At 36.5% G+C, this 24,695-nt stretch overlaps 3 protein-coding genes across 6 annotated transcripts; 1 reads left to right on the plus strand and 2 right to left on the minus strand.

Annotated features, from left to right (window-relative positions):
- Positions 1-250: 250 nt before the first annotated feature.
- On the minus strand, positions 251-12,762 carry LOC128672705 (uncharacterized protein). Of its 4 annotated transcripts, none has more exons than XM_053750009.2 (11): positions 12,592-12,762; positions 9,857-10,016; positions 9,117-9,244; positions 8,181-8,285; positions 6,968-7,085; positions 5,777-5,865; positions 4,986-5,141; positions 3,505-3,611; positions 2,404-2,516; positions 1,376-1,615; positions 251-1,335 (listed from the first exon to the last, which is right to left on the minus strand). In XM_053750009.2, exons 2-10 carry the CDS (start codon positions 9,992-9,994, stop codon positions 1,484-1,486), a joined length of 1,086 nt encoding a protein of 361 aa, XP_053605984.1. In that variant the 5' UTR covers positions 9,995-10,016; positions 12,592-12,762; the 3' UTR covers positions 251-1,335; positions 1,376-1,483. The 4 variants fall into 4 exon arrangements, with proteins under 4 accessions (XP_053605984.1, XP_053605982.1, XP_053605985.1 ...); XM_053750007.2 differs by having other exon boundaries at positions 12,532-12,761; XM_053750010.2 differs by having other exon boundaries at positions 6,977-7,085; positions 12,532-12,760.
- Positions 10,807-12,517, minus strand: LOC128672706 (uncharacterized protein). The gene has a single exon (XM_053750011.2). The coding sequence runs from the start codon at positions 12,158-12,160 to the stop codon at positions 11,093-11,095; it is 1,068 nt and encodes a 355-aa protein (XP_053605986.1). The 5' UTR covers positions 12,161-12,517; the 3' UTR covers positions 10,807-11,092.
- Positions 12,763-12,889: 127 nt separating the features above from the next.
- On the plus strand, positions 12,890-24,300 carry LOC128672703 (zinc finger protein 16-like). Its single transcript, XM_053750004.2, has 7 exons — positions 12,890-13,174; positions 13,420-13,822; positions 14,471-14,566; positions 14,981-15,451; positions 15,887-16,081; positions 16,403-17,220; positions 17,682-24,300. Exons 2-7 carry the CDS (start codon positions 13,539-13,541, stop codon positions 17,966-17,968), a joined length of 2,151 nt encoding a protein of 716 aa, XP_053605979.1. The 5' UTR covers positions 12,890-13,174; positions 13,420-13,538; the 3' UTR covers positions 17,969-24,300.
- The last annotated feature ends 395 nt before the right edge of the window (positions 24,301-24,695 follow it).

Genomic DNA, 24,695 nt, shown 5'->3' on the forward strand with positions numbered 1-24,695 from the left:
TAAATTAACACTAAGTCATGGCAAGAAGGTACCTATTTAGTTTAACGCGGTAACAAAATTCAATTCTGCGTTTCATGACATAAATTGCTACATCCTTAGATGTATTAATATACAATAAATATTGAAAAACTTAGAAATGTAATCTTTAAGAGGACGGTAGATGCTAAATCTCGTTTCAAGCAGTTCACAACTTCTTTTCACACAAAATTTTAAAATAATTTTACATAAATAATTCGATCTTTCGGATCGGATAAATCTTTCGATCCATCTGATGCCGGCTCCACACTGTCGGATTTCGGACAGATGCCACACGAATAAACAATGTTCGTGCATTGCATGGTTTATATGAGCGCTTTTATTTACTGCTATGAAAAAGCAGCAATGTATCGTTTTAATTTATACCGAACTGCGGCATCAATCTCGCCAAAATTCACTTTGTATTCATTTTACTTGTAAAAGGTAGATTTATTATCAGCATCAGCTGATATTGATCTGGAAAACACTGAGCATTGTTTATTTTGTTTGCCTTTCGAAACAATCTTGGGAAACATTTCACTTTAATAAAGTTGCAATTTTATTCTGCATACCATATTCTTTATCTAATATTATCTCGATCTTTTTCATCCTATCAACATTAAGAAAAAGATAGCAATAATAAATATAATAACGTCGAAGCTAATTCTCAGACAAAGATAAAGTCTTACAAGATTTTATCTATTAAGCGCATGTAATTACTATAAATGCGTGTTACAATATTAATTTACCAAAAATATATTTCTTTTGAAGAACCGATATGACAACGAATAATACTTTTAGTCTCGATTATCGAAATATTTTTTTTTTTATAATTCCAATAAAAATATATGATTTTTGTACATTTCATTCAATAATCTAATAATATAAGGCTAATAACTCTAAAAGCACGTCAAACTAAATTATTATTAATACTGTATCAGAAAAACATTGAAACATTTGATTTCATCACCAAAAAATAGTTAGGGCTTTAACCGGATACACGATGAATTTGTAACATTTAATAACTATTTATCTACTGATCCCATTTGTGGGTACTAAACGAGGTAAAAAGTGTTTAACATGTAATTTTAATTACAAATTACTATTTTTACTAGCCGTTGCCCGCAACTCCGCCCGCAGTATCCTATGTTTGAACCCGGTCAACTATTACAAATTTCATAAATCACACCAGTGGTCTAGCCATGAAAGTGTGACATATGTATAACTGTGTGTAACGTGTGACTTTCATATGTATAATCAGGCAATTAATCTAGGACCACCTAGGTGAACCAGGGGTAAATAAAGTTAACCGTAGAACACCTAGGTGAACCAGGGGTACAAAAAGTTAACCGTAGAACACCTAGGTGAACCAGGGGTACAAAAAGTTAACAGTGTGTAACACCTAGGTGAAACACAGGTGTACCACGGGTCAGAAAGGATGGCTGATGGTGGTTTGGTTTATAGAATCCTACATATCATCATCGTCGTCGGAATGCGAGGGTTGTGCGTGGTCCTGAACTCGTTTGAACCTCGCGAGGACTTCGAAGTGCATCTGTAGCGACTGGGTGCTGCCGGGTTGGTCGTGCAGGTAACGGTTCACCTGAGAGTATTAGAACTAAGCTTGTCACGTGACTTGAACTCTTGTGATATATGAACTCACCCTGATGACCACTCTCGACGATGAGATTTAGATAATATTTGACTGAATAGTAACATGTCAATCACGCGATCAAATCAAAAACTAAACTAGTTGTTCGCCGCGAACTTAAGACCTCGCGAACACAATTAATTTTTACAAAATTGTGAATACTTCACAAACGACTTAACCGATTTTGTTGCCCAACGAAACATATCTAAATTTCATCAAAATCAGGCTAACCGAACGAAAGTTATCGCGTTACAAACATGTACATACAACAACATACATACAAAAAATATATTTTTACTCCAAGTTTATTTGTAGACCTAGCTGGCTTCGCTTGCTCGGTAAATAAAAAAATTTAAGAAACCCCCGACTCACTAGTTGATAGAAAAAATCTGACAGTTTCCAGATGGCTGAAATGGTAGACACGTTCAGTTTGAATGACAATGCATTATTATGATAAGCATGACCTAATGTTGCACCCAGGAACGGCTCCAGACGTGTGAACACCTCAACGGTGCAATATAGATTCCGACAACAAAAAAAAATGTGTCAAAAATGACATGTACTGCACGTATGAATCATAGATCTAGGTACGTGACCACGGACCTTTGGAACAAGGTTTTGTTTGGAAAAGGTATGTGCGCGTTCAATACCTGTCATTTAGTATATAAATATGCAAGGCGAAAGTTTAAAAGTAGTAATAAAAATGTGTCAAAAATGACATTTATTTAAAACTAATAGACCTTAGCGCCGAGTTTCCTGAGCAGCGAGACGAAGGCCTTCTCCTCGCGGCCGATCCAGGGCCGCGCCTCGTCCTGCACCTGGTACGGCGACACGTGCACGTACAGGTTCAGGTCTGCAGATATCATTCACATTACCAAACATATATTGACTTAAAACAACAGGTTTTACTCATTTTGCTTGTAAACTTCGTCGCGTGAATTTTTCCTGGATGAAAGGTACCACTAGTTAGTAGTTTGAAGTATGGAGTGGGTATGTCCCACTCCATACTTCAAACTACAGGTCTAGCACTTTTATAAGTTACACCGATGTACCTGCGCTGAAGTCTAATTTTTGTACGGCGCGAAAATATTTTAGCTAATCAGAGCGCACCATGTTTGTTTACCCACGAACAGAGCTGTCCGCTATTGGCTGACGCGTACGCGCATGTCTGAGTCCGCGCCGTCACGTCGCACGCACGAATCATTGAATTATTTTGGATTTTATATGTCCTAGTAATATGGTCGTTATTTTATTGACTTTGTATTCGGTTTGATTCGGCGGTAGGACGCGCTATTCTGCGCCGTCGAATATTGCCGATGTAACTTATAAACGTGGCAGTACTGTACATGTATGTAAAATTTCATGAACTTTCATAAAATGACGTGACGACAGTAGCATCTCGCACTTCGATTAGTGCGCAACCCTGGCGTCTTATCTGATTCATAAGCGTCAGTTTTTTGTCGTTCTGTATACTAGTATCCGAACTAAGCCTAGCCTGTATCTCAAGAGTATTCCGAAACAAATAATAACTTGATTCAATAAGAACGAATTATTGTAAACTATGGATATATTATATAAATAGCTACAATTAACTTCGAATAAAATTATTTTTAGTAGCTTTTGTCCGCAATATATCGCGATGAAATCTATATACTTTAAGTTAGATCATCCGCTATACAACTGAGAAAACCGCATCAAATTCTGTCCAGTAGTTTTTACTTTTAGCGCGAACAAACATAGCCCATTTACAGTTTTATTATTATATATATATTATGAAGAGACTAATCATATCCAGTCTGTGTCAATAAATTGGGAGTTAATCTTGTGTAAAATATACTTACTGAGCCTGGTGAGGGTCTCCAGCAGACTCCGAGAGGTGACCCAGGTGTTCTTGCCGCCCGCGTGTCCGCCGTCCAGCCAGTACATCTCCTCAATGCGCGATATGAATCTGTCATAGACACGACAATTTTTTTTTCGGCCATTTTGCTTAGCGTAACACTAAAGCCTTCACTTAATGCACGCACGCTTTCATTTATTTAATAGGAAGTATTACTGCTCAGTTATCCCGCCAGAGTACAGCACTGTATGTTAGGTACACAAAAGCTTTGCCGCCTTTTGCTATTAAAATGTTTATTTTAGACTACTTTATTAATCCTTTCATTATGTAAGCATTCGTTTATGAAAATATACAACAATGTAGAATATGTGCCGATATATTGGGAAAAATCGTTTTCCATAACATAAAAAAACTTCGCAAACTATGGGATATGCCTCACGCTGTTAAATTTTCGAGTCAGTAAACGGACGAAAAGAAGCTCGGAACACGTGAAGAATTATTAAAATATGGACTTCATACAGGTAAGTTCTTTATATCAGTTTATGACCACAGTTGACCAAATAATGCAGAACATAACCTAAAATAGTGTTATTATTTTCAGCATAATCCACTAAATCCTTCCTTTTTCCCTTAAACACGTACCACGATTGCGTAGAAGGTATTTTTGGGCGTAAATCTGCACCAATATTAAAAATTGGCGCTTTTTGCCTCCATTGGCAATGTTTGTGTACCTTAGTTGTACCAGTAGCGCCATCTGCGCTGAGCTTTGCGTGATATGCCCTATTCATTTTTTCTTTGCGCAAGTTTGTGTTCGTAAAATATTTGTTGGGTGTGTTGCATATACACACATAAAGCTTTTTCTATTCTATTCAGACGGTGTTCCATCACTTTCTATCAATATCTTTTAAAAAATAATTGATATAAATGTAATGGTATAAACGAACACTGGCCGTGTTCGTGTTAAATTCGCCAAATAATATTAGCTTAATAATTGATACAGTTGATTATGGCTTACACTACCCCGTTTATGACGTTTCATAATCATATAAAGTGCTAGCTGTTACCCGCGGTTTCGCTTGCAAAAATCTCAGCTTTTTACCACCACCAAAGTTCATTACAATGTTCATTTTTATCTGTTACTGAATCCTTAGCGAAGGGCGCTATGGCCTCTTTATTCCAGCACTAGCGTGCCGTCCCGGCTTCGCTCGGGTTTACATAATAATTTATACACCTAAACCTTCCTCAGAAATATCACTGTCTATTGAAAACCACATGAAAATCCGTGCAGTAGTTTCAGAGTTTATCGCGAACAAACTGACGCGACAGATGACTTCGTTTTATAACATGTAAGGATTACTTAAAGTCTGTGACACACATGCGCCATTACCGTCTATTCTTTTTCTTCGGTCACAAAATCAATAATAGTAGCAGTAACAGCGCTCCAGATGAGAGAAAGAGAGAGATTTCAAAATATCAATTTCCCACCGGACAGTGTGCTGGTCGCCCGGAGTGAGGGTGTTGGTGTAGTGGAACTCATACACGATCTGGTTGAGGACCACGCAACCCTTGCTGAAGCCCACAAGCGTCAGCCGACTGGAGTCCAACGCCAGCTGCTCACGCCACCACAGCGGGTCTACATCACTGGAAATAACACTACAATTATTAATTCTTCATTGCGGGTCGATGGCAAATCTACAAAAGCTTTATTGGATACTAAATATGTTCTTGCCAAAATCGAATCACTTAATTACTAGCGCCACCATCGAATTTTGTAAACATATTTTAACTAACAGCGTAAACTAAAAATATTCCACAGGAGATTATGCGACAATATAATTTACTAGATTTTGCACACGGCTTCGCGCAGTTGTCTCTGCAAAAACGGAATAGACATGATTTTATACAAACTTTCTGTGACTCCATTGTCTAATGGCAAAGTATATTATTAGACAAAAACTTGGATTATTAAATCTGATATAAAGTTTTAATTCTGATGATAATTTTATTATGCTGTCTAATTAATAGTCTTAATGTCCTAAACGTAATTTGTTACGATAATTTTTTAGTTTTCGAAAAGAAAATTAATAAAAATGTGATGTTGTCACTAGTGGAAGTGCATTCCAGTTCGGTCCATAGAAAAAAACTGCCAATTGAAAATATTATCAGATTCATCGAACAAATAGAATAGATTTTTTTTAAAACAGTGCAATAAAAATTTAAATAAGAAGCTAATAATAAAAAATACCACGACATCCATTGGAACTAAACCTACTCACGGTTCGGGCGCGCTGTCGTCAGTCGCAACCGCATCCGTCCTGGTCGAGCCGTTTGATTTGCCCTGGCCCACGCCGTGGATGGATGTGTTCTAAATATATAATTTTTCTTTGGAATACGTCTAGTGTTTGGTATATATATATATATGTATATATATATATAATAACGCTATGTATTATACGTTATATATACGTTACGTTATATATATATATAGGCTTCATAGCGTTCGGGGCTATGACAAGCAGTGTCAGCGTAAAAATTGTAGTTAAATTTTATAAATTCCGCTGTGAATTTTCAACGGGCCGTTCGCCTGTCGTCGCAACCCTCCTTAGGAATGCTAATGTCGCCTTACATCTTGCCTAGGTTATAACAATGGTCTGACAACTAAGGATGCCGACAACTGTGCGAAATTGAGACGATAATATAGGAAAGCGGTCCCTGGCCTCCGACGTTTCAAGGCTGTGGAAGAGGCGTCTGAAAACACTCACTCAGATATGAGAAGACTGCCTAGGCTATGTGTCCCTTAGTTACCTCTTACGACATCCACGGGAGAACATAGAGAACTATTCCAACCAAACGGAACCAAAACCTGGAAGTGCCAGCTTACATATTTAATGAACCGTCCATTCCATAAATACATGTTAAACGTCCATCTCATATGGCTACTAACCCCGCGTCTATAGTTTTATATATCTACTAGCAGCGCGTCTATAGTTTTATATAAAACCATAATAAATCTTTCTCAGAAATCACCCAACCTATATAGATAATCAGATTTAATTCAAAATAATTGAAGTTCAGGATTCGAACCATCAACAGTAACAACGTGAATTCAATGGTGTTCTGTTTACCGCTGAGCTGTCTGTTCATATCTTTAGTTGACGAAATTATATCTTTAGTAATAAATTTTGAAACACGGGTTTCAACATTTTTGTTACATAGCATTTACCAATTTTCAACTAGATCAGTAAAGATTTTCTTTATTTTTCATACAAACTTTACCCACAATTTTTACCACTGTCGAATTTTGTCGAATTTGGTCGAATTTTAAAAATTCGTTTCTTATCTGAGCACTACGTAATAACCTAAAGCTACTGCCCAAATTTCGCGTTTATAACTTCTATGGTTTAGGCTGGGCGTTGATTAGTAAAAAAAACGCTTGTTATTTTATATATACATATATAGATGCTCACAGTACTCACGTGTAAATCCTCAATGTCAATCTCCTCGGGCAGAGACACTGATGTGACAGCTTCCAGCAGTTCCGATGTGGGCATGGCTTTTAGTCTACTGCTCACACCTTGGAGCAACCTGTGTTCGTAATCTACCTAATAATTATAGTTCACTTGCGGCCCGTCCTGGCTCCACTCGGGTAAAAACATAATATATATTATACCCCTAAACCTTCCTCGGGAATCACTATATCTATTAGTGAAAACCGCATGAAAATCCGTGCAGTAGTTTTTTAACAGATAGACAGACAGACGCGGTAAAGGACTTTGTTTTATAATATGTAAGGATTCAGTTCAGGCACAAAATAAAAGTTTAAATAAAATAAACAGTTGAAGTATATACCGGGTTACTGTTCTCTAACGCATAACATTCTAAAGGCGCATAAGGTACATAGAGACTAACATCTTTTTGTTCTACGACTTTTGTCTAAACGTAATAAATACAAAAAAAAACATTTTTTTGTTTTAATGTCGTTTCTAAAACATTAACTCTATGTTCGATTCCGCTACATAACGCTACTGTACTGTCTCGTGTTGCTTGGCTATTACATAGAGTTAAGATGTGTAGAATCGCAAATTAGATTGTTTTTTTCTTATATGAAAAAAAAAAAAAAAACTACGAATCACGAAAAGTCACAAGTTGCTTGTTTTGATGTACCAAAGTAGTCTTTAGGAGGTATTGCGTTTGATACCAGTAACCCTGTATATTTCCATTCAAATTTTCAAATTTTGTCACGCATTGAATGCAATAAAATCTCTCTGACAACAATAAAAGCTTGTGTCAAAAATGACATTTTTGTAAAAAATATATATTTTTAATTTTTTGACAACCTCGATGGCGCAGTGGTAAAGTTCTTGCCACTGAATAGAGGTCTCGGGTTCGATCCCCGGTCGGGTCATGATGGAAAATGATCTTTTTCTGGTTGGCCCGAGTCTTGGATTATGTATTTGTTATAAAATATAGTATCGTTAAGTTTGTATCCCATAACACAAGTCTCGAACATACTTTGGGGCTAGCTCAATCTGTGTGATTTGTACCAATATATTTATTTATTTAATTATTACATATTAGCAGCTAATCATGTTGACGCGAATGTTGAATTTTGGAAATTTTATTTAATCCGTTCTGAAAATTGTTACTTATTATTTATTTATAATTGTAAAATGAGTGTACCTCTCCAGATGACGCAACGCGCTGTGCGTGGGAGTGTGGTCGGGCACGCCCGCGTTGTTGCTCGGCACGAAGTTGTCGTAACAACTGAAGCTTTTGTACTCTATCCTGAAACGATCGCCAGCCGTTCAGATGCTGTGGAACAGGCTGACAATATTGAACAGTTGACAATCTTCAACTTGTGCAAAAACTGTGTATGAGCTCAACCTAAGGTGTTCGACCGAAGGCCATTAAAAATATTCGTTGCGCCCCGGGCTTTCGCCCCCGTGAGAGTATCGGTAAGTAGGAGTATCTAAATTTCATAACAATCCGCCCAGAAGAATTTGCATGAAAGTATATGAATAGAAGTAATGCCATCAAAAATATGGTGTAAAAAAAGCAAGTCTCGCAGTTCAGGTTTTCCGTTTACATAAAACATTACCATTAATAACACACAACATACATTACCGTAAAAAGTTGTGAGATCCATGTAACACCAATTCGATTAATTTATTTAGTCCCTACTTAAGGGACTATCTGTCTAAGTTATTACGTAAGTCATATCAATATTTAAAATCTTATACGTATTAAATAAATAGATCTACTTTGCCTAGTTATATAGTTTATTATAAAATATTTCAAGTGCCAATTGGGAAATACAATATTATCTATTTCCCAATTGGCACTTAAAATATATATGTAAGCGATGTAACTATATCATCCAAAATTGAATACCAAGTTTTTTTTTCATAGGTCGTATTCAGAAACAGACAGAGACAGCTGATTGACAAAGTCAGAAGGAGCCACGATATCGCGTTTAATATCTGTTATTGTTGTTTAATATACATATAATAATACAACGCGAAAGTTTAAAAGAAATGTATTTTTGCATTATTCCATTAGTCGTCTTAAACTCGGAACATTTCACCGAATATCCAGGCGATAAGAATAAAAACTCACCTGGAAGGCCTGACAACCAGTATGTGTTTGTGTGGGAAATTGTGAGACAGCATGCGCGCTGTGTTCTCGAGGTTCCATTTCACGTAGTTGCGGTTGTCGCGGTGGGCTTGCATCACTTCTGGGTAGTCCTGGATGTAATGGATTTTATTCATTAAACATATTTGTGTGTCTACTGTCTGCTCGGCCCTGGCAGAGGATGAAACCCCAAAAAATGCTGGTTTGATGTCGCCAAGGATGATATGCGTGCCAACGGTCTAGGCTGACAACCAGGGACGTCGACGACCGTGTGAAGTGGAGAAGAGAAAAAGTATGAAAGTGAACCCTGGGCTCCGAAATTCAACAGTTGGGGAAGGAACCGGGTATGGGCTCAGATGATAGAGAGATGTAACGTGTCATATTTTAGTACGTGTATATTTTTGTTCACGGGCAATAGCTAAATTATCTTCTCCTTTATATACGAGTATATGCTTTCTCTCATCCCGTACGACCAAGTACAGTATCGCCTTTTTACAACCTTTTATTTTAGTTTCACCTGTACTGATGTTTGTCTGTCTGTCTATAATTTACACTTGTAATATACAGAGTTGAAAACGCCCACCAATCACAGTTTCAATGACAATGCATTATTATGATAATCAAGACCCAGGATGGGCACCCAACGAGAGAAGTCTTCAACGGCACGAACATATTTTCTGTCATGCGTTGAATGCAACAAGATCTAGAGACAATTGTTTATGAACCTGCACATCGCCCCCGAAGTAGACGAGCGTCTGCGCCGGCGCCGGCGGGCGGACGGGCGGGCGCCGCGCCGGCTGGAACAGCGCGTCGTTGGCGCGGCCCTCGTGTCCCGCCACGAGCCGCAGCCGCAGCGGCAACATGCTTACCGCCAGCTCATACCATCTGACAATCGTGCATAATATTGACAGATTATGTAATAATCAAGAAACTATATGCTAACTGGAATTATTACGAATAACTAATGTCAAAATAATGACATTGAAAACTAGACCCATTTCCTTTGTTATAAAGATCACATTTCCACAATGTCCGCGTGCCTAAAGTTCCTGAAATGGGTTCCTGGGCACGAAATTTGTAGCCATCAGCCTTTCTGCCAAACTGTTATTGTCATATGCAAGAAAAAAATGTCTACAAATTTTAGACCCAAGTTTAGGAACGGCTTTGCTTATTCGTAAGCATTCTAGTATTATAAATTCTTTGGTACCAATATACAGGGTGACTTTTTTATTGGGGCCGGTCGACCGACTGTATTTTCACTGCTCGGCTTAACGGCCCCCGGGTAGAAGGCGTCCGTGTCGTGACCTCCCGCGAAAAAAAAGGGTGACTTTATACATTGGCATATTTATATTACCTAAACATATTGGAATTTTTCAGTATCATGATCATGTAGAAAAACTAATGTACTAACTATGAAAACTGTGATGTACATGTGAAGTTCCACGAGAAAAAAAAAAACAGGAGGTGCACAGACAGACACCTATGACATATTATGCGCATCTATAATAAAATGTCAAGAAGTAATAAAAGAATATAATAAAAAGCGACTTCCCTCGATAAGGTACTATTAGGTAATATGGGTGGGTTAAAAGTATAATAAGCAGCCATGATTGATATATTGCAATGGCTGTTAAAATTTACAATAGAAAATTAGTAATGTACTTAATAAAACACATTGTTAATAAATATCCTCATAATATTTATTATTTTTTATTTAAATTAATAAAGATACATTAAGTTTATAAGGAACACATCATACAATAAATCTGCAAGTACATTCCACACCAAGTGGCACCAATTGAAAATAACAATTTGAAGTCCAAAGCCTGGTGGGATGAAGTAAAAATATGATGGCCACATCACTTGGCCATGAGAATTAAAAACAGAATATGCTAAGCAAGACACATGTGTTTTTAACACTGTATAAAAAATAATAATTCATCAATTTAATAATGCAACACTCATTTCATGCTTCTGTTCTGTTTATGATAATACTTGGTGTCATTCATGCATATAGTTATCTTCAGTGTTATGTCATCCAAGCAGTTCTTCAGATCTTGTCGCAACTCTCTAACTTTCACCCGTACATCTTCACACATCAAATTGTAGCACATGGCAACAAGGCCCATGCCCAGCAACACATAAATAAAGTTTATAACCAATTTCAAATGAGAGCCACCAGCTGAATCAGCTATGTTAGCACCCGGAACGAAATCTCCAAAGCCAATCTTGCACAGACTGATCACACAGAAATATGTTGAGTCCAAATAGTTCCACTTCTCCCAAGCTCCAAACATAATGGTCCCAGTGAGAATATAGAATGAAATCACCCATAGACAAGCTGTAGACGGGACAGTGATTTTACGTTTCGGCATAACCTCCCCATCTTCCACTGGAATATCTTCTCTTCTACTGCATTCATGAGCGGTTATGTATAACCATTTGAATGTCTGAGCCAATACTTTGCCCATATTGCAGAAATACAACACGTAAATTGGAATTCCAAAGCATGCATAAGCTATAGTCACAATTTTCCCCCACACAGTCTTAGGTATTATATTTCCATAGCCAATCATAGTGAAAACTGAGAGGGAGTACATCAGAGCAGCAGGAAATGACCAAATATCTTCAGCTGACCTTCCATTGTAACCGGTGTGGACTGCTCCAGTGATATTGTTTTGAAAAACTTTCAGAACTTTATTGACACTATTTTCCCAGACAGTTTGGTTAAATATGTTTTCTGATATTGTTATGTTCCAGAGTTTCTCAGCACAGTTTTTTCTCCACTGTCGGACATCTTGTAGCTGTTCATCTGGATTATCTTTCTCTATGTGCATAAAGCCTGCAGCACCCAGTATTGCATAGCAAACAACTAGAGCACCGACACCCACTTGTGTAAACATGAAAGCTATGAATTTCCTGAAACAGTCTTTGATTTTCTCCCTGGGGTCGCTGCCAACTGTGGAAGTGGAGTCTCTGCTCCTCATGGAGCCATGGAAGCTCGAGTGGAGGGGGTGATGTCGATCCATTGCAGAATACCGATGATTATAAATTATAAAGATAAACGAATTGTGCTCGCGCCCGTCATTCGCACGCCGACTATTTCTGGACACCGTTGGCGCGCCGCCAAAAAAATGTTTGATTACAAAACATTGCACTTTTACTTTATTATGGATCAGATTCTGTATTAAACTGTAGATTTTAATGAGAACTTACTTATTTCCATTCGATATGTTTCATAAACTTATAATAGGTACTAAGAAAAATGCGCTATACTTTTGTCTAAGACTTTTGTATGCGCAAAACTAATTAATTTTTTCAATTTTAATACAATGGCTACATTATATATTGTTCGTATTAAATTATATTTTGTCTAAATATTTAGTAATCATTAACTTACCATGAACCTAGATGGAAATGATTTCTAGTTCATGTAAAACGAAGAGTAAATATTAGGTACCTATGTAAATGTCCAATATCTTAAGTCCACTTTTATTCACGATCAATCATACAGATGTTATTTTAGTCCAAATTGTTTGTTGTGTATTTACATATTTTTCGATTTATTTTTACCATTTTTTATAAATTTAGAAATAGGTAGGTACCTACTATTTACCAAAAATGACAGTGACAGAATTAACGACATTAAACATCATCGAATAAAGAAAACATGTTTGGTTTGATCCTTATTGATTTAATTTTGACTGATAGTTTTCCTTTTTTTTTACTTTTTTATTCGCAGTAAAAAATAACTTTATTTAATTAACTAAATTTAACATTTATTATCACTTACTTTATTTAGATTTGCATAACAAAATATTTTGCTTTGGTTGGATAAAAATGTGTGTTAGCTGGTAGATAAATCGATTATCCAATTTTTTTAGTTAGTTTTTATCTGTCAAACTCAAAACCACACGTTTTCTTGGCGTTGTTTGTCCCGGCATTGCATTTTAATTCAAGTTTATATTTGATTTTGTTCCTTGTGATGTAAAATGTAGTGAAATACTTAGCCGCTGTCCGCTTTTAAGTATTCACCTAATTTTGTAAGTATTTGCATAGAGGTAATGTCTCAAAAACTAGCGTACATTTTCGTAATGGCTGAACAACCTGTGAATCAAAAATGACAACTGAAGCGATTTATCGAACCGTGTTTGGATTGTGACTCGGCAATACCTTTCAGTGATGTTTCATCAATTGAGTTTCGCGTGCATTGCCGTTATCTGTTTGAATGTGTCGTTTGTACTATTTGAATGCCGGTCGGATATTGATCAGGTTTTCGTGTTTCCAGACACTGCACAACATCGGAACCATGTAGCAGCAGTACTAACGTTATGATTTCTACAATAGCAGCGCCAATGCCACCCACATGACATGAAGCAGCAATAGTAGGACCATTATCAGGTCACCATGGCTTTACCCGCGCCGCTCGTCGATTTCGACGCCGTCTATCAGCCGACCATCATACAAGCAACCCCAAAACTCACTACTATCGATTTAATTGGTGGCATCAAGTGCCACCTTTGCCATTTCACAATTGGAACCAAGAAGGAATTTGATAGCCATTATATAAGTCATAATACTGGGAGCCCTAATATAGTGTACACATGTGTTGTATGTGATAAAGAGATCACTGGCTACCCTTCATTCAGGAATCACTGCTATTCAAAGCATGTCGTCAAAGACAGATTCAAGTAAGTAGTTCCGGTTTAGAAGTGTGAAAGGTCACTGTGATAGTGAGCTATCGGAGTGTGTGTATGTCCCATATTCATTGATATTGTTTTTAAGCCATTCATGTTTTCTAATGATATCACTTAATTATGCATCATTATGAGAAAAATTAAATTTGAGATAGTCCATTTTAATTTGCAATAAAAGTATCAGTGTTTGTTATGATTAGCAAAATCAGCTGTTTTTTTTTTTTTTGATTTTTTTTGTTCATTTCTACATGCATTACAAATTTTAAAATTCAAGCAATTTTTACAGTAACATTAACCTTAGATTAGAAATATCTGAATTTATGTAATTTATGGCTCATTGAAAAAATATTTTACCACCTTGTTTGATAAAGGAGCGCTCAAGACAAAGGAGCACAAAAAATAATTTTTGTTATTATTTTCATTAAAAAATTTCCCTTTACACATTTTATAATGTATAAATTTAGTCTCCCCTACCTCTATACCCTTCAGACATCCATAGATTAGCAATAGCATGCATATTAATTATATGTTTTCATTTGTTTGTTCTTTACTTTTGTTGGAGACACAATGTATAAAAAAATATTAGCAAGTATCAGGGTATGTCTATAGATGATTAAATTAATCAATATTCTATTTTCACAGATGCAAAGATTGCTCAAGAACATTTTCAAAACACAGCATCCTTCAGCAACACATTGCCACTGTACATACATTTGTGTGTGCAACCTGCAAGAAACAGTAAGTACTCTCAGACTAAAACCCTTTCCATACGACCCAATTTTACGCCCAATTTGATTAGATTGACAATCAAATTTGGTTGTGTGGACTGAATATGAAATTAAAGTTCATTGGGTGGTCGGCATCGTCTGATTTGGGATTGCTCAATTAAATACTGAAATTGCGATTTAGTTGTGGAGATAATCAGATTGTACCCAATTAAATCTGCAAATTCTATCGGAAATCAGAATGATCAGATTGTATCATGTGTAAGGAAGGGGTTTAACTCATTGTTCTTTTATTTTTATGGTGTGTAATATATTTGTTTTTAATTGTGTAAACTTGTTCGGGCTTAATGTTTTTAATCCTGTTCTTAACCTTATATTTTTATTATAAAGTTATTGTTTTCCAAATATATAAAATACTCTATTCTAGATTCCCATCAAAGAAAGAGCTGCAAATGCATCAGATAACCCACAAGAGTGAGAGCCCGCCTTACGATTGCCAAACTTGCAAGCAACCGATCCAGACCGTAGATGATTGCGAGGATCACATCGACCAACACTGCTCCATGACATACTCATGTCCCATTTGTAACGAAGCCATCCCTGACAAAAACGAAGCCACAGACCACTTGACCAAGCATTTTGGCGAAGTTCCCATGGATACAATCCCAGAATCGAACATAGAAATTACAGAAGAAAGCTCCATAGATTTACTCGGTGGGATCCTTTGCTGTTTTTGTTCGGTGATACATAAAACACGGGCAGAGTTCGACATGCACTTTGCTGAACATCATCCTGACAAAGACATCGTGTACTCCTGCAACATATGTGGCAAACAGTATGACAAATATCATTCCTTTGGAGACCACTGCTATTACCATTATTCCAAGGACAGATTTGAGTGAGTATATTTTCTTAAATATTAATAATTTCTAATAGTATTTATGTCACAAGAAAGTTGTTTCTTAATCGTCATCAACAAACGAATATTTGGAAGAATAACCAATTAGAAAATTGTAGAAATATGTTCAATTACTTAAACACATTAATATTATACTAGCCGGAAAAGGATGAATTAGGGAGAACACGCGTGCTAAACAACAGTGAAAACTGCATCAAAATCCGTTACGCGGCGGGTAACTTTAATTTATACTATGTACTAGGGGCCTGGCCCGGTTTTGCTCTGGTAAAAAAAAAAACCTTCCTCAGGAGTTATCTATTAAAAAACTTGCATCGAATTCCGTTGCGTAATTTTTTAAAGTCTGAAGCAAACATAACAAACAGACAGCGGGAAGTGACTTTGTGTTATAGTATGTAACAATATTCCCACGGTCAGATGCGACGAGTGCGACAAGTCGTTCAGCCGGCTGTCGTCGCTGGTGCTGCACACGGCGGCCGCGCACGCGGGCGCGGAGTTGCGCTGCGCTCAGTGCGGGCGCGCGTACGCGAGCGAGGCGCGGCTGCGCGCGCATCTGCGGGACAAGCATGGCCAGCTGCGCGTGCGCTGCGCGGAGCGCGGCTGCGGCATCATGTGAGTTCTATGTTAGAGGCCCGGGTTCAGCTCTGTATACAAAAAACGTTAAATTTTGATTTGGCTGTGATTTTATATACGGCCTCTTCACCAAAGACGTTTGAAAAAAAAGTTGCACTTCATTTACTACAAATTAATTCCACCGAGTGGTTATCAGCCTCGGTAATTATTTAATAAAGAACACAGGGTAGACAGAGTCGTAAGTTTAATCCTTGTTCAGTCATCAGTGTGAGTTGTACCAGTGCATAATTAGTTAAAACCTCTGTCTACTATATTGATAGTTATTGACCTAAGTTGAAACAAACAATTTTATCCACACAGATTTGATACACCTAAAGACCTGATATACCACCAAGCAGTCCACAAATCAGGCAACAGGTGCCAACACTGCGGCCTACAGTTTGCATCCATGTCGGCCTGTGAGCGCCACATCCCCGTGCACAGAAAGAAGCAGTACTCGTGCCCCGTTTGCACCAGAAGCTATGCAGAGAAATACTTAACCATGAAACACATTCAAACACATTTCTCATCCGTTCTACATCTGTGCAAAGTTTGCGGTAAGATATTCAACGCGAAGAACCGTCTCATGGAACACATTAAAGTACACTCCGAAGTCCGTAACTTCAAATGCACATACTGTGGCAAGGGTTTTGTCAAACCGCAACACTTGAGCCAACACTTGAACATTCATACTGGAATGAAGCCGTACCAATGTACCATGTGCCCGAAAACGTTTGCGAGTTATCCAAATTATCATAAACACATGCGCAGGATTCACAATGTCAGTAAGGTATCCAAAAACGACAAAGACAAGAATGAAGTCCAAGTAATGAAAACAAACAACAATAATAATTTGGTGAAGGAAGATTTTGTTGATTCAACAAGTTCCGAAATGGATATGTATTCCTTTATAGAAGAGTCCGATGAAAGTTTGGTGGAGTCCGATGGGATAGACCCGGTGGCTATGAACCAGGAGTCCATGATATTCGAGGCCACTAACAGCTTGGAGGCGAATATAGAAAGTTTGGAAGCAAGCATTGAAAACCAACATTTAGAACAAGCAATTGAAACAGATATCGATGCGTTGTCTCAGTTCGTGGAACTCCTGCCTGTGGACAACCATGACGCCTTTGTAGCTGGTAAGTTGGCAGTTTTGTAAATTTTCATTACATTTGCGAGATATTTTTAAAAAGAAAAGACAAGACTATAGAAAAGACAATTTTGTTTCGTTTTATCTTTGTTATAGTGTTGTCAGTATCGAACTTTCAAGTCCACATGCCATGGACTGTACAGTCAACAGCACATCAAGTTACCCTGCGTGAACCTCTATAGCATGTCGCGGTAATTGCGGCTAGTTTGCAATGAATTTGGGTAGGTTGATGTGCTGTTGACTGTACATCATCAGCAAGGCTCTTGTGAAGTTCCTTCCATTGTTATATATATAATATGTATTTGTTATAAAATATAGTATCGTTGAGTTAGTATCCCATAACACAAGTCTTGAACTTACTATGGGACTAGCTCAATCTGTATGATTTGTTCTTATTTATTTATTTATTTATAATATGAAAGATAAAATGAGATGTTTGTTCGTCTGCAGCGGTGCCGGCGCCCTTCCTGCCGCCGCCGCAGGAGTACGGGCCGGACTTCGGCAAGGGCCCCGCCGGGTTCATCGACCTGGACGAGCCGGCGCTGCCGCACATCGACCCGCTGCTCACCATCAAGCCGTACGTACAGGACTACAACAAATTTGAATACGAAAACTACGAACAAGCCGATACGAACGGTTACGCTAAATGGGAACCGTTTATTTCCAAGGTGTTCTCGGGGGCCTACGGATACGACTCCGATGGTAGGGTGTCCGTTATGAACACAGATATATATTGAATAATTTGTATAGTCGCTGGATAGATATAGTATCTGGTAATAATGCAATAGTAATAAAATGCGTGGTGATAATGATTTTCAATGGTAGTTTTGACTTTGCAGGTACAAAAGTGGTGATCCTTTTTTATGTTGAGTTTTAATCGGTTAAGCGATGACCAAGTGGCTATGTCATTGTATCCACCACAGCTTTCTTTTGAAATACGTGCATAACTATACAGATAGGGAATCTGCTTGGAGTCGGGTTTTTTATTGAGTTTTATGTATAATTATTATGTATTTGTTCTATATGATTGTTTTTGTTATTGAATAATGATCCGTAGTCGTCGGATATGATATATGAGGCTCATGACACTCGATTTAAGTGGAAGGAGTATTCTCCTGACAAACCAACATAGCTCAACAAATAGTATACAGTAACTTCATAAGATTCAATAAATAAAATAGTAAGTTTCTTTTATAATTTGCTAAATATTTCTACTCGCATCTGGCTGAAATTGTAGTGAATCGTGACTTATGGCCAAAACCGAACCTTTCCGGCCTAGTAATAATATTTATAACAAAAAGAAAACCTTTCACTATTGATGTAAAACGAGTCTGAAAGGGTTCTTCGACAATTGCTTCGAATAGAGGAGACGTTCGTAGACGAAGCAATTGTCGGAGAACCGTTACAGACTCAATAAATATTTTATTATTGAATTATTGGCCGAAACCGAAATTGGATTATAATCCCGAAACCGAAGGCTAATATTCGTTTGGACACAATTTTTGACTGACTTGTCATTTAAACTTCAACGTATTTCCTGACATTTTCGGGAACCAATTGCCAAAAGTATCAGAAAACTTTTATCATGAAGAAGAGAACAATGCCCGTTAGTTTTACAGAAAATCTCTCCAGCGATTATAGATCAAAAGATTAGTATATTTTGACAGACGAACCATCTTAGACGTTAATAGTTTTAATAGTATTTTTATATCTATAGTGGCGAAATGGCTTCGACGAATGCGATTTTTAAATTTTTAGACGTGAAACCATCTTGTCGCATTGCTCAATGCCATTTGCCACATCCATAAGACTACCTCACGCCGTAACTACTATATACCTCAGTAATCCATAGGAACTATTTTAATGTAACTGTTGTGTTGATATACATATATAACATATATCCCACCAAACATTAGGTAAATGTTTAATCATTATTCATAACTAAGCTACCTCATTTTTAGTTTTATAAGCTGTGCTTTTGTAAGACGAGCAAGTGAATGGTTGCTTGTTGAGAAGTGTGAGGCAAAAATGTTTCGTTCTGTTATTTTTTTTACAACATTCTCTTTAATGTTCTTTTACTACTCTTTTTAAAAGCCTAATTATTCTGTTAAGGACTTTACTTTTGATTTTATGCCACAGATATCGACTTCTTTTATTCGTGTTAATTTTTTTGTTAATATTAATACAGCAACTACTCACCTTTAAACCCTGAGTATTTTCAGGTTTATGAAACAAAAGTCCTAACACTTCTCCACTCGATAATGAATAGTGTATGATAGTGTACTTGTGCCATTTCCATCATTTCAGTTGTTGGCAGAATTACTTTGTTGTATGATAATTTCGCGGTAACGTCGAGCTGAACAAAAAATTGGGTTGTTCTACCGAACGCCCCGCGTAAAGATTGTATTGTTTCCCATCAGTATCGATTGACTCGATCCAAAGTTTTAGGCTTAAGATTTGGTAAAAACAGCTTTGTAAATATTTGATATTTTTTTGCGGCACTCCATAAATTTGCATTTGAATTTCGCTTCATTTGAGTTATCGAGGGCTGGCGCCGTGGGTCGGACCTATAGACGGATATTTGTCAGCGAGTGTGTTTCAGAATAATGATAGTATTACAGACCGCGTCTGGCCACCACGCGCCGCCCGCTCATGCATTTCAATTCGATTCCTTTTTACTATTATTATATTGAAAACCGTGTCGCAAAGCGACTCGGGTTTAGTGTAAGTGAATCGATAGTGCTGTGATATTTTTATGTATATTTAGATTAAGCATAGTGAGCGTAACGTAATGAGTGAGTACAAAGAAAAAAGTTATTTATGACGGATAAATAAACGATCGCACGTTACAGCTGACGGACGCACGTCCGAAACGCGCGCGGCGAAATAACGTCGCGACGCAAATTCGCGCATATGGAAGTGTCGCCAGCTAGAGAAGGTTCAAATTAGGGTGGTTACAAAAGTCCGGAGTTTCCATATGCGCTCGAAATCAATGAATTTGGGAATATTCCCCCCGAAATTAATATACGAGACAGCGTTACTTAAATGTAGCAGTTGAGCAATTGCATCTAAATATGTTGTTAAAAAGATTTGATGAATATAAGATTTATCTCCGAAATATATTTTGGAGAGAAGTATTTACAAGGTGGAGAGGGGTCTTAGTGATAAAACGTATCCAAAGACTGCTAGGTATTATGAGTTCTTTGAACTTAAAATTTGACTTATAAGTCAGGGATAATGCGGAAAAAGTCAGATACGCAAAATTGTAATAGAAGACGGTGTAGCTATCGAGAATCACAGGCTTCGACAGGAATTGACAAAGAACAAGTTTGGCACCTCATACATGCAGGGGTAGTGGGCAGTTTGCAAAATTATAACTCACGGCCGATATATTGGTGGCATCGCGAGTCGGCGACTCCATGCTTCATCCAAATTCGTTTGGGGGGCGGCAATTGATTACGTACGCGGCAAAATGTTAATTCAGATATAGAAAGTTTCATATAGATTGAATAAACGAACAATAAAAATTATGTAATTACGCTATGAATTCTCCGTTTTGAAACAAGATCCATCTAATTCGATTCGATCTTTGTTAGGGATTTCTCGCACGGAGAGGCCTAATCTCCAAAGATGAGAGGTTGTAAAAATATGTATAGTATGTAATGAATTGACGCCCCTCCAGTGTCCGTCCACAGCCGGCGGACACGCCTCACGCGCGCGGTGAAGCGATCCCGCAATATCGCGCGAGCTTACGACATTAAGGTTACATAGCATAATGAATTCATAATAAATAGTACTTATTCAAAACTTCTGTATTCATGAAATTGTACCATTTCGATGTAAAATTTTCGTCGCTTAGGGGCGCAGTTTGTGCCGTATTTTCGATAAATTTATACGGGTTTAATAACGAAAATGTGATTTCAAACTACGGATTGCTCATTCCTGTCAATGAAAAAAAAGTGAAAAAATAAAATAAACAAAAAACCTTCATAGAATATAATGAACAAATCATTAAAATTACTAATTAAATGTTGAGATTAGTCTGGGTGCTTTCAATCACAAGGCAAAGTTTGACTTCACCTTTTTAAAACCTCAAGACAAAAACTACGAAAATCTAGATTGTCCCCTTAGCGACCGTACTTGTCCCTAGCTTTTAGGTGTTTAGGTTAGAATCGAACACAGGGTATTGTGGTTCTATTTTAACGGAAGCGTTATGATAGCTCGATTGTAAGAGATACACATCATCCGATTAATAAATAGAAGGTTGCGTAATACTACCTCAATACCCGCAAAGTGTACACCCGATATAAATCTGTTAAATGTAAGTCTCTCACTGAATATTGGGTTAATTTTAATTTACTAGCGTTCTGTATCGTTATTGTATCATCATGTAGTTTCAATAAATCTTTTTTACTTCACACACACACACATCTTACTACATACTGTTTCACATATTTTTTATTATTTACAGTTTGGGTGGTAAAATACGAAAAATATAAGATATTCTGTCTAAAAATATTGAGTAAAATCAAAAAATTATTTTTTTGTGTTTTAAGGATAACTATGAAAAATGTATACTTACCCTTTTAATTTCATATTTTGCTATTAAATTAAAAATAACCCAATAGATTCCCTTGTCGTCTTTGCTAAATAAGTGTTATGTTTGATTAACTTGCAATTTTACACTGGTGACCTTTATTCCGTTCTGAAAATGACCAATCACAAGCGTCAGATGAACTTAGTCAGACGTGGCTTATTCTGAAGTTTAAGTCGAGAAAAATTGAGCTTTACATGTGTTGATTGAGAGATCAAAATTGTATGGCATCGTTAGAAAAGACATAGTATGTAAACTGCTTTCCATCAGGTGGGACCAATACGCTTATGCACAAAAATGACAAATATATTGGAGTATTGGAGAGGTATGCTGTGTCAAAATTGAATATTAGGTCACTACAGAAACTGCCAGTTAATTACAATCTGTGGACAATGTTGTCTTACATATTTGTGCAAACTGATGTCGGTATATTAAAAGAATATTATTGGAGTCTTATTCATAAAAGTACAACGTAAATTTTGTGGAAATCCAGATTTTACCCAAAACTATTGTGTCAAAAATTACCATCTCAACTTTTATTAAAGCCATGCGCGATTATATAGATAGATTATATATATTTTACACCAGGCTCAAATCTTTGTTCAATACAAAATTTGCATCTTTATAATATTCGGTGGCAACGAATGGGTGGACAAGTTCATGCAACATGTTTCCCCAAAACATCATATCACATCTGTGTAATGCTTTTACGAATGAGACTGTAAAATAGGCATTTTATTTGCCCATGCCGTTTGATAACTTGACATCAGTTTATAAATACATTTTAAATACAATTAGATGTTATAAATAAAATATCCAATCAATGTTACACGTAGCGAGCAAAGATTTTCATTTTAATTTTAGCTTCAAAATGCATAATAAATTGGTTTTAGAATATTGACATGTCGATGAATACATATTATTTTGGTATTGTGAACTTATTTGTACATAGATTCTGTAGCTGTATGCTTTACACCAATGCAAATGTGGAATATATAATATTATATAATTACAAAATTAATAAATACTGGGAAATTTTGTCTATACAATTAACTTATGTAACATACAAAGTTTTAAGCCTCGAGAAGTTCTGATATCAAAGACATGAAGCTCCTGTTAATTGATGATATTTATCTATATATAATTATATAAAATAATGTATGTTATTGCAACCAAATTTTAATTATGAAAGAATACTATATGATAACTCTGGCGTACAATGAATATAGTACAATCATACATACATACATATATTGTTATAATGAACATTAAGATATTATTGTTCTATTAAGTTGCCGTGCCGTAGACTACTCGTGCCAATATACATTAGTCTATATACTTATCCTTGTTCCACAACGTCTGCAATTGTCATATATAAACCAGTTTTTTATATTGCAAAAAAATGCATTTGCCAAAGACAAGAAAGCTTGAGACAACGGGTTAGCGTAGCCACATGAGATAGAACTATTCAATACGCCTACCTAACCGGCTGCCTTTGTAAAAGCGGGCACGCAAATGGAATAAAAATATTAACACTCTGTACCGTTACTCCTCGTGCATTTTTAGTACAAGTTTCTTTTGTAGGAGTGAATGGAACACGTCATGCTGTCTATAGTTTTCTCTGTCTACCTTTTCCGTGTAGTGTAACAGGTAAATGTAAATTTGATGAAACTCAGGCATGAAGACTGCTCGTAAAGCATGCTTTACTCTATGAATGGAATTTTGGTAAGGAAGGAATAACATAAGACAGGGATGAGCATATAAAGGTGTCCTATTTCGACACGATATTCGGCTGTTTAATTTATTTATATTTTATTGGGCATGTTCCAATCAAATGAATTGTATTTTATATATACTTTATGATTTATTGTTATACAATTATCCTGATTTGTTGGTGTAAAGAATAAGGTCGGCTTTTGCTTAATTTGTGACACGAGTTGTGTACCTATACTTTTAGACATGTATTTTTGTGAATCAGTGCTTCTAGTTGTAAATATATCGCTGTTACGGTTTCTCTATTCAATTATCATCCACTTCTAGTAAAAGTTTTTATATTTTATTGGAAAAACATTTCCTAAAATCTTAATGCGTATGATTTGAAATGAAATACGCCGATACAAACTTGAAACCACTCTTTTTGAAGTATTGATTATTGAATAATAGTTTGACCAGAATAAAAAAAGGAAATGTTTTTCCGTTAAGACACAGTTTAATAAAGTAAATATTTACCGAACTACCTCCATATGCCTCTACCGTATATAATAGTTATCCATTTGCAATTTTACAATTTGATATACCTATATTTTGTATGTTATATGAAACAGATAGCCCGTAAGGAGAATAATAGGTTTTACATATGCTATTCACGTAAATTGAATTTTAAAATTTGCATGTTTATTTCGTTTTAATGTAGACGCCAATCAATCTGAATGGAATGTATTTGATTCTTAAACATTAAACAATCTGACTAGATCATTTCATTGTTTTATTTATTTTATTGTTATTGTGTGCCTAAACCTTCCTCAGGAATCGCCTACGACAGGTACCTACTTTTTGAGTTTATTGCGTACAGACAAACGTGATTTCTTTTTATATATTATGCGAACAAAGGCTTTATATAAGGATTCTCGTTTCTAATAACATTTAACAACACAAAAAAAAGTTTTATCTATGGAAGCGGTGGTGGTGTAATGGTTAAGAAGACCGCCTGTATTATTAACTTGTGTGTGAAATGGTGAAGGCAATGGCAAACTACTCCATTAATAATGACAAGAAAGTTGTTGTGTGTTTCATTCCACGTAATGACCGCGACCCTCAGCCATGAGGAATACGACTATCGTATATCGACTATCGATACGCCGTGGCTTTGC

The sequence above is a fragment of the Plodia interpunctella genome, chromosome 9, assembly GCF_027563975.2.
Source record: "Plodia interpunctella isolate USDA-ARS_2022_Savannah chromosome 9, ilPloInte3.2, whole genome shotgun sequence".
NCBI classification, from domain to species: Eukaryota; Metazoa; Arthropoda; class Insecta; order Lepidoptera; family Pyralidae; genus Plodia; species Plodia interpunctella.

What these genes read in the sequence shown, in the direction of transcription:
- LOC128672703 (XM_053750004.2), top strand. Translation starts at nt 13,539, where the DNA reads ATGGCTTTACCCGCGCCGCTCGTCGATTTCGACGCCGTCTATCAGCCG. An exon ending in TGTGCAACCTGCAAGAAACA is followed by an intron (nt 14,567 to 14,980) that starts GTAAGTACTCTC and finishes ACTCTATTCTAG; the next exon opens with ATTCCCATCAAAGAAAGAGC. An exon ending in CCATGACGCCTTTGTAGCTG is followed by an intron (nt 17,221 to 17,681) that starts GTAAGTTGGCAG and finishes GTTCGTCTGCAG; the next exon opens with CGGTGCCGGCGCCCTTCCTG.
- LOC128672705 (XM_053750009.2), bottom strand. Translation starts at nt 9,994, where the DNA reads ATGTTGCCGCTGCGGCTGCGGCTCGTGGCGGGACACGAGGGCCGCGCC. An exon ending in GCGTTGCGTCATCTGGAGAG is followed by an intron (nt 7,086 to 8,180) that starts GTACACTCATTT and finishes TTACGAACACAG; the next exon opens with GTTGCTCCAAGGTGTGAGCA. An exon ending in AGGATTTACACGTGAGTACT is followed by an intron (nt 5,866 to 6,967) that starts GTGAGCATCTAT and finishes TTATATATTTAG; the next exon opens with AACACATCCATCCACGGCGT.
- LOC128672706 (XM_053750011.2), bottom strand. Translation starts at nt 12,160, where the DNA reads ATGGATCGACATCACCCCCTCCACTCGAGCTTCCATGGCTCCATGAGG.